Below are 10,222 nucleotides of genomic sequence, written 5' to 3'. Positions count from 1 at the left end.
AAAAAAAACTTTATGAAGATGATAGAGGCCTTTAAAGAGGAAATGAAAAATTCTCTTAAAGAAATGGAGAAAAAAATCAAACAAAAAATTGGAAGAAATCAACAAGTCCCTTAAAGAAAGCAAAGAAAGCCAAGAAAAAAAAAAACAATTAAACAGGTGAAGGAAATGGTTCTAGACTTGAAGTCTGAAATAGAGGCAATAAAGAAAATACAAACTGAGGGAATTCTGTACGTGGAAAATCTGAGTAAATGATTAGGAACTACAGATGCAAGCATAACCAACAGGATACAAGAGATGAAAAAGAGAATCACAGATGTCAAATATACAATAGAGGAAATAGATTCAACATACAAAGAAAATTTTAAATCCAACCAACTCTTAACACAAAATATCCAGAAAAATCTGGGACACCATGAAAAGACCAAACATGATGTGGGATTCCCCTCTGTGTGTTGTGAATACCACTGATGAATAAAGAACTGTTGAGAGGGCAGAACTTAGGTAGGTGGGAAAAACTAAATTGAATGCTGGGAGAAAGAAGGCAGAGTCAAGAAGAAGCCATGTAGCCCCGCTGGAGACAGATGGCAGAACTTTAGCCAGTAAGCTACAGCCACATGGCGATACACAGATTAACGGAGATGGGTTAAGATGTAAGAGTTAGCCAATAAGAAGCTAGAGATAATGGGTCAAGCAGTGATTTAAATAATATATGGATAGAAGAAGGAGAAGAAGTCCAGTTTAAAGTCATAGAACATATATTCAACAAAATCACAGAAGAAAACTTTCCCAAATTAAAGAAGGACATGCCTAAGAAACTACAAGAAGCTTATAGAACACTAAAAAGACTGTGCCAAAAATGTCCCCTTGCCACATAATAATCAAAACACTAAACATACAAAATAAAGAAAGAAGGGAAAAGGCCAAATAATATATATAAAGGTGGACTTATCAGAATTACACCTGACTTCTCAATGGAAACTCTGAAAACTAGAAAGTCCTGGATAGATGATCTTCAGACATTAAGAGACCATGGATTCCAGCCCAGATTACAATATCCAGCAAAGCTTTCAATAACCATAGGCAGAGAAAACAAGATATTCCATAACAAAACCAGATTTAAACAATACCTATCCACAAATCCAGCCCTCCAGAAAGTACTAGAAGAAAAACTCCAACTCAAGGAAACTAGCTACACCCACAAAAACACAGGCAATAGTTAATCCCACATCAGCAAATCAGAAGGGAAACATATATACACTACCACCACCACTACCAAAACCAAAAATAATAGGTACTAACAACAACTGGTCATTAATATCTCAATATCAACAGTCTCAATTCACCTATAAAAAGACACAGGGTAATAGAATGGATATGGAAACAGGATCCATACTTCTGCTGCATATGGGAAACACACCTCAACTTCAAAGACAGATATTGCCTCAGAGTAAAGGGTTGGGAAAAGATTTTCTAATCAAATGGGACCTAAGAAACAAGCTGGGATAGCTATCCCAATAGCTAACAAAATAGACATCAACATAAAATTAATTAAGAGATGAAGAAGGACATTTCATATTTATCACTGTAAAAATCCATCAAGATGAAGTAAGAAATAAGGACTTGAAACACTTCCTAGAATTCAATAAAAATGTATACATAACATACCTGAACTTATGGGACACACTGAAAGCAGTGCTAACAGGAAAGTTCATACACTAAGTGCTTACATAAAATACACGGAGTAATCTCACCCTAGTGACTTAACAGCGCACCTGAAAGCTCTAGAACAAAATGAAGCAAACTCACCCAGGAGGAGTAGACACCAGGAAATAATCAAATTGAGGGCTGAAATCAATAAAGTGGAAACAAAGAAAACAATACAAAGAATTCATGAGAAAAAAGTTGGCTCTTTAAGAAAATCAAAAAGATTGACAAACCCTTATCCAAACTAAACCAAAGGCAGAGAGAATATTCAAATTAACAAAATCAGAATGAAAGGGGGACATAAAAACAGACACTGAAGAAATCCAGAGAATCATCAGGTCATACTTCAAAAACCTGTACTCCACAAAATTGGAAAATTTAAAGGAAATGGACAATTTTCTGGACCGGTACCACACATCAAAATTAAATCACGACAAGATAAACATACATATATATATATACATATATATATATATGATAAGGCTGTCCACTCTCTCTACATCTATTCAATAAAGTACTTGAAGTTCTAGATAGAGCAGTAAGACAACAAAAGGAAATCGAAGGGATACAAATAGGAAAGGAAAAAGTCAAAGATTCACTATTTGCTAATGAGATAATTTACATAAGTGACTCCCAAAATTCTACCAGGGAACACCAATAAAAACCTTCAGGGATGTGGCAGGATACAAGATAAACTTTAAAAAAAAAATCCGTATCCCTCCTATATACAGATGATAAATGGGCTGAGAAAGAAATCAGAGATATATCTTCCTTCACAACAGTCTCAAACAACATAAATTACCTTGTGGGAACTCTAACCAAATAAGTGAAAGACCTGTATGACAAGAACTTTAAGTTTTTGAAGAAATTGAAGAAGATATTAGAAAACATAAAGATCTCTCATGCTCTTGGATAGGTAGGATCAACAAAGTAAAAATGGCAATCTTACCAAAAGCAATCTATAGATTCAACGCAATCCCCATCAAAATCCCAGCACAGTTCTTCACAGACCTTGAAAGAACAATACTCAATTTCATATGGAAAAACAAACAAACAAAAACCCAGGATAGCCAAAATAGTCCTATCCTAGAAAGGAACTTCTGGAAGCATCACCATCCCTGACTTCAAGCTCTACTATAGAGCAATAGTAACAAAAACACCCTGGTATTGGCACAGAAAAAGGCAGGTGGACCAATGAAATCTAATCAAAGACCCTGATATTAATCTGCACACCCATGAACACCTGATTTTTGACAAAGAAGTTAAAATTATACAATGAAAAAAGAAAGCATCTTCCACAAATGGTATTGGCATAACTAGATATCAACATGTAGAAAATGAAAATAGATCCATATCTATCACCATGCATGAAATTCAAGTCCAAATGGATCAAAGACCTCAACATAAATCCAACCATAATGAACCTCTTAGAAGAGAAGAGAAAGTAGCAAGTAGCCTTGAACGCATTGGCACAGGAAACCACTTCCTGAATGTAACACTAGAAGCCAAGACCATGATGGGGATAGCCATGTAAACAGCTGACTCAAAATAGTAAGAGCTCACTGACCCTGGACTGACAGCTGGGGAACCAGCATAAGACCAAACTAAGCCCTCTGAATGAGGGTGACAGTTGTGTGGTTTGGGCTGTTTGTAGGGCCACTAGCAGTGAAAACAGTATTTATCCCTAGACCATGAACTGGCTCTTTGGAACCCATTTCCTATGGAGGATACCTTGCTCAGCCTTGATACAGAGGGAGGGGCTTGGGCCTCCCTCAAATGATATGACAGACTTTGTTGACTCCCCAAGGGAGGCCTCACCCTCTCTGACAAGAGGATGGAGGGGTGATGGGAAGAGGTGGGGAAGTGGGAGGACAGGACGGAAAGGGAACTAGATTGGTATATAAAATGAGATTTAAAAAAAAAAAGGTTTAAAAAAAGCATGTGCCACCAGCACCAGGCTTCTTTATCACATTTTTAACTTTCAACTGCTTCTTTTTCCCCCTTTCCCTTTGATACTTTAATGCTTAGATTTATAAGCAAAACAAAGACGAAAGGAGAACACAGAACCCAGAAGTCCAGGGAAGAACAGCTTCTCTCCTCAGACCACAAAATGCCACATGGGATTAGAGTATAGCAGAGTTTCACCTGGCATTTGAGCCCCAGCAACACCGTGATTGTCAGCTGCTCTCAAGAAGGGCTATTGTAGTATGGTAACAACACCAAACAGACATGTAAATCAGTGGAACACTGTATACAGCTCAAAGGGAAACTCACATGGCTGTAGACACTTTTTTTGACAAAGATGCCAAAAGTTCACATGGAAGAGAAGTTGGTCTTCTCACCAAGTGCCGGGAAACTAGGACTCCCACCCACAGAATGAAACTAGATCCCTCTGTCTCACACCACACAAAATCAACTTCAAGAGAATCAAAGATTTTGCTGTCTTTGATTTGATCAAAGAACTGAAACTGAAATTATTAGAGGAAGATATTTAAATACATAGGCATTGGCAAGTAACTGATTTCAGTTCCCAGCATCCACATCAGACAACTAACAATCACCTGTAACCACAGCTCCAGGGGGAACAATGCCCCCTTCCGACCTCTGTGTGCACAGCACTTATGTGTGTATACGCTGCACACACACACACACACACACACACACACACAATTTTCAAAAACAAAATAGGTCTGTTTTAAAAGAGAGAAGAAAGAGTCCAAGTGACAAAGCAACAAAATTATGGAGTAAGCTATGTCTTAATAGGAGAAAAACTATCATAAAATCCTTACTTGCCACTGAGATATTAAGATGATCACTTGGATGTGAGGCCCTGAAAGGGGCTTCTGCCTGCAGGTACACACAACTGTACCTTCCTGCATCGTGGACTGTCACATCCTCAAGGGTGAATTCCACTGTGTCATTTTCTGAATTCAGAAGCTGTATGGGGGATGAAGTTCCCTCCTTTAGCAGAGCGAACATTTTATACTGTGTGAAACTGTGTGGCTTCTGACACTGTAGATTCACCTTCTCTCCTGTGGTAACTTGACTTAAGTGCTGAACACGGAGGGAAGGCTTAGGCAGGTATCCTGTAAGAGAAACAAGATCCAAGGGGAAGAGTCAAGTCCAGGGTCCTCCGTCCATTCTTCCTGTCCTGCAAGGGTCCACATGATGCTGAAACTTTTCCCACAGTCTATCCTCACCCTGTCAGACACATTTTCAGTAATTAAATTTGTTTGTAGATAATTTCACAAATGTGCACAGTGCATACTGGCCATTTTCACCCCACCTCCTTAACACCTTCTTCATCCCCATGAATTCGTCTGTAATTTATTTCTATTCATTTTGTCTGGGGACCCCCTCAGCCTAACCGGTGCCATTTGTGTGATCATTAGTTTGAAGATACCTGTTGGAGCCCAGTGGGCTCAGCAGAGGGTACAAAATTAAAGACAGTGGTTCCTTTCTCCCAGAGTCTACCCATAGCCGATAGTTTACTCATAAAGAGTAGGGCTCCATAAGCCCTTTCCCTCCGTTGACTTTCTGTTGATGGGGACATTCCTGTATGTGACCGGTGTTGAAGATAAGATTTTTTTTCTCACTCCTACAGATCTGAGGTATTCAAGTTTGTCCTCGTTACCTCATGTCCTCCTTAACTGCTCTGGAGGTGAAGTTCTTTTAAATTATATTTTTATTTACTTATTGGACGGGGCACATGCCAGGACATGAGTGTGAAGGCCAAGGACAATTTGCTGATGTCTCTCCTTCCACCATCTGTGTCTCTGGGATCAAACTTGGGTTGGCAGACATGAGAGCTGAAGCTTCTACCAACTGAGCTATTTCACCAGCCCCTATGATTCCCCTTTCGTCCCTACCTAAATTCCCTTGGTGACAGGCTCTACTTACCTCTCATCCTGTGGTGAGGAGCAGAGCCTCAGGAGAAATGGTGTGAATGACAGTCTCTCTCTCTCTCACACACACACACACACACACACACACACACACACACACACACACAACTGAGATCAGCAGACAGATCAGGATCTGAGGCACAGGAGAAAGTGCTTTGATACAAAGAAAAGGCATAGAAACCTATTCACTGGAGTAGCAGTAAAATTTTTTTTTTTTGGTTTTTTTCGAGACAGGGTTTCTCTGTGGTTTTGGAGCCTGTCCTGGAACTAGCTCTTGTAGACCAGGCTGGTCTCGAACTCACAGAGATCCGCCTGCCTCTGCCTCCCAAGTTCTGGGATTAAAGGCTTGCGCCACCACCGCCTGGCAGTAAAATATTTTTAAATTCTAGGAAAGGAAACAGATATCGAAACACCAGGTTATGGCTAGACATACCAGAAAAAAAATCTCTTCATTGCAAATTATAATTACAATGCAAATATGGCAGAGGAAAGAAATAATATTAAAAGGCGTAAGAGGTAACTAAAATTCTGAACTCACAAAAATTAATACCACACTTCTCAGCAGTCCTAAAAACCATCAAAGCAGGCAATGGTGTATTTTAATCTATGAAAGTGAGTAGCTTCTAACCAAGATTACTATGTAGAAATTACAATCAGTAACTAGGAAAGGATTAAGCTGCAAGTCCCTGACATGAATACTGGAGAAAAAAAAAAAAAAGACTTGATTCATGTCAACTAGGAAAAAAAAACTAACAGAATTACAGGAATAAGGAAATCTATCTCAGAATTGCCCTAGGTGCTGGAGTGAGACTTAGCATTTGAGAGCAGGCAGTGCTCTTACAGAGGACCAGTTCCCAGCACTCACAAAGTGAGGTTCCCAACAGCCTGTAATTGCAGATCCAGGAGTTCCCATGCCCTCTTCTGGACTCTGCAGGAGCTGCACTCAAGTGCACACACACACACACACACACACACACACACACACACACACACACAGACAAATGGTCAAACAAGGTAAGTCATCCATAGGATGTAGTTCAAACCTTTAATTCTAGCACTCAGGAGGCAGAGGCAGGCCCACTTTTGTGAGTTCGTGGCCAACCTGGACTATATAGTGAGTTCCAGGTAAAGCAGATCTACATAGTGAAAAGTTGTCTCAGAAATTAATTATGGGATACAAAGATAAGCGTGTATTAATAAAGGGGAAAATCCATGAAAAAAATATAAAGATTAAGGCAGTGAGATGTGTTAGCAGGTAAAGGCACTTGCCACCAAACCTGAATACCTGAAGTCAATGTGAATCTCACTCAGCAGAAGAAGACAACGGAATCTCTCAAGTTATCCTTGCATTCTGTGGCATGTACACGTTCATGAACATATTGCACATATGCACACAATAAATAAACAAATGAAAAAAATTTAATAATTGAGTTGGACATAGTAACTCATTTCTTTAATTTCAGCACCCAGGAGGCAGAAGAGGAAACCTGTGAGTTCAAGGCCAGCCTAAATTACATAGAACAAAGCCTAAACTGTATAATAAAATACTACCTCAAAAACAACAGAAAACCTTAAGAATGCCTGGTAGAAGGATTTATCTTTACTGCTTGTTCTGGCTTTTTAGAACCCATTCTCTCTGGAGGGATACTTTGCTCAGCCTAGACATAGTGGGGAGGGCCTTGGTCCTGCCTCAAAGCAATGTGCTAGACTCCCCCAGGATGGTGGGTGGTGAGAGGGGGAAGGGAGGGAAATAGACAGAAGTTGTATATATTGAATGCTGATGTTCCCATTTTCATAAAACTAATACGAGTAGACATAAAGAGACAGACAGAACCAGATACAAGAATAATGGTGACTTCAATATGCCACTGGTTCAAATAGATACACGATCCAGAAAAATATCAAATGAAAAACACAGAGTTGAACTGCACCACAAATAAATGGGCCTAGCAGACATTTAAGTGATACTCTATCCAACAGCACTGAAATACACATTCTTCACAACAACTTTTTGCCAAAATAGAGCACATTTGAGCCATTGTAAGGCAGTGGCACCCTAAACAGAGCACTCCCTCAGGAGGGAGGGAGAATGCTGGTGAGAGAGGGAAGATTCTCAAAGGCCCCTCCCAGCATGTAAAAAGAGTCAAGGACTGCCGCTGGAGGAGGAGATGCTGACCAGCCCAACAAAGAGAGAAGAGACTTCTGGGATTGTCCAGCTGCCTGCATGCTGTGCAGAGCTGCAGGCTGCAGCGTTCATGAGTCATCAGCAGTGCTGGAGGGGGCTTTCTGTGGGGGCAGCTGCTGTGGCGCCATCCCAGCTGACACCCCCCCATGCTCCTCTCAGTAACCCCAATAACAACTCATCGGTTCACCAATTGGGATGTTCACTGAAACTTTTTTTTTTTTTTGGTTTGTCATGGGCTCCCTTAGGGTGAGGTTTTTAAGCTGTTTAGATGTGCATGTGTGCCTGCACGAGGGCATGTATGTATGTGTCCATGTGTTTTGCTTTTACCCTAGAAAAGTCTGTCTCATAACTGCCATAAAGCAAATCTTAATGAACACAAAATAATTTTAAGTAATTAAATAAATATTTATAATATTAATTTAAATAATTTCTAAATTATGGTTTTCTGTTTATTTAATATTTATTTTTATTAGTTTTACTTTATTTATTAGATTTTTTTAAAGACAGACTTTCTTTGTTTTGCCTTGGCTGTACTGGAACTCACTTTGTAGACTAGGCTGGTCTCACAGAGTTCCCCTTACTTCTGCCTCCTGAGTGCTGGGATTAAAGGTGTGAGCTACCATGACCAGGCTTTTTATGAGTTTCGTGTGTGTGTGTGATATGTGTGTGTTGGTCTATGTGTCTGTGAGTCAGTATGTCTGTATGTGGGAATGTGCATGACTGCGGGGCCATCAGAGGGCAGGAGGCAGCATCAGATCCCATGGAGAGCTGGAGTCACAGGTGGTTGTGAACTGCATCCTGTGAGCATGAACTGTGGTTCTCTGCAATAACAGTAATTCTGATTAATTCCAGTCCTTTCTTTTTTCTGTTGTTTTGTTGTTGTTTGTTTGTTTGTTTTTCGAGACAGGGTTTCTCTGTAGCTTTGGAGCCTGTCCTGGAACTAACTTTTGTAACTCATGGAGATCTGCCTACCTTTGCCTCTCAAGTGCTGGGATTAAAGGTGTGTACCACCACTGTCCAGCTCACAATTTCTTTATCTCTACTGGAACTATGAAAATATTTTTTAAAGAAAATATTTAAAACTTACCAAACACCAAGATCTCAAGGAGATCACTGGGGTGTGAGGCCCAGAAAGGGGCTCCTATCTGGTGGTAGACACAACTGTAGTTTCCCGTGTCCTCAAGGGTCACATCATGAAGTGAGAAGTCTGCTCTGTTCCTTTCTGATCTCTGAACCTGTACAGGTGCTGAAACTCCTTCCTTCAGGAGCAGGAACATTTTGTACTCAGTCATATTATGTGGCTTCTGACACTGCAGGGTCACGTTCCCTCCGGCTGCCAGACGTCTCCTCTGTTGGTGAGCTTGGAGGGAAGGTTTAGGTAAATGTCCTGAGAGAGAAGAATCCTGTGATCATGGTGAGGAAGGCCTGGCTTACACTCCCACCCTTGTTCTCATGATGCCTGATCTCTGCCTCTGTGTATCTGATCTCACTGTGTATCTCTGGCTGTCCTGGAACTCACTAGACCAGGCTGGCCTTGAACTAACACAGATCCACCCATCTCTGCCTCCTGATGCTAGACATGTGTAAGCAAGATCAAACCTGGTTGAAAAGGAAGATTTTTTTTTCTTCCATCAGCTCTCAGATAAAACTAAAGTTAAGGTTGAGAGGATGGCTCAGCAGGTAGAGTTCTTGTTGTCCAAAAACCTCTCCCAAGGTGGAAAAAAAGCCAAGGCCCTATGCTGAACTCAACTTTCCAGGAGGGCCTACAGAAGAAAAGCATCTGATGTCTCCCAGGAGGAAGGTACAAAGACCCTGCAGTTGAAAACCAGCCTGTCTAAGGAAGCAGCTAACCTCACATGTGTGCATGCATGTGGCATCTGGAAGGCAATGTTCTCATTCTCAGTTGTTCTTCCACCTTATTCACCAAGGCAGGACCTCACAGCCAATCATAGCTCCTGGATATAATTACACTCCTTAGCAAACCTGCCCTGCAAGTCCCCTGTCTCTCTTCTGAAGCTGGAGTTACAAGTGGATCATCATACTGACCAAGCAATCACATGACTGCTGTAAGAAACACATCCTCCCCCTTCCCTATCCCTAGTAACCAAAACCTCAGCTTAAAGCCTGTCATCTATGTTCTCTTGAACTCCAGTCTTTGAGTGACTGGGTCCTGTGACCTATCATGGCATGGTCAGAACTAGAGACCACACCCCTCTGTTATTAAATAAAGTCTGTACTAGCTGTTTGAGATCGTACAAATTCTCATCTTTCCTTTCTTCTTTCTTATCTTTATGAAACTTAGGCATGAGGGTCAGATTTGGATCTCCGTAAGCCATGAAATATCTAGGTGAGTGTACAGCCTATAACTCCAACTTCAGACAGCCAAGATGGAGGATCCTCCAGGCAAGCTAGTTACCAAAATAACCAT

General features: G+C 40.8%; 1 protein-coding gene across 1 annotated transcript in view; it reads right to left on the bottom strand.

Annotated features, from left to right (window-relative positions):
- Window positions 1-9,222, bottom strand: part of LOC126493088 (T-cell-interacting, activating receptor on myeloid cells protein 1-like) — a 12,951-nt gene extending 3,729 nt beyond the window's left edge. The window contains exons 1-2 of the mRNA XM_050129879.1: window positions 8,882-9,222; window positions 4,494-4,790 (exon numbers count right to left, since the gene is read on the bottom strand). Of these exons, the coding sequence (XP_049985836.1) occupies window positions 4,494-4,790; window positions 8,882-9,086 (502 nt within the window). The 5' untranslated portion in view covers window positions 9,087-9,222. The remainder of the gene's footprint in view (window positions 1-4,493; window positions 4,791-8,881) is intronic.
- Window positions 9,223-10,222: the final 1,000 nt, after the last annotated feature.

Source organism: Alexandromys fortis, unplaced genomic scaffold (assembly GCF_014885135.2).
Source record: "Alexandromys fortis isolate MF-2015 unplaced genomic scaffold, M_Fortis_MF-2015_v1.1 scaffold_282, whole genome shotgun sequence".
Classification (NCBI taxonomy): Eukaryota; Metazoa; Chordata; class Mammalia; order Rodentia; family Cricetidae; genus Alexandromys; species Alexandromys fortis.
This window is presented reverse-complemented; position numbering and strand designations above follow the sequence as displayed.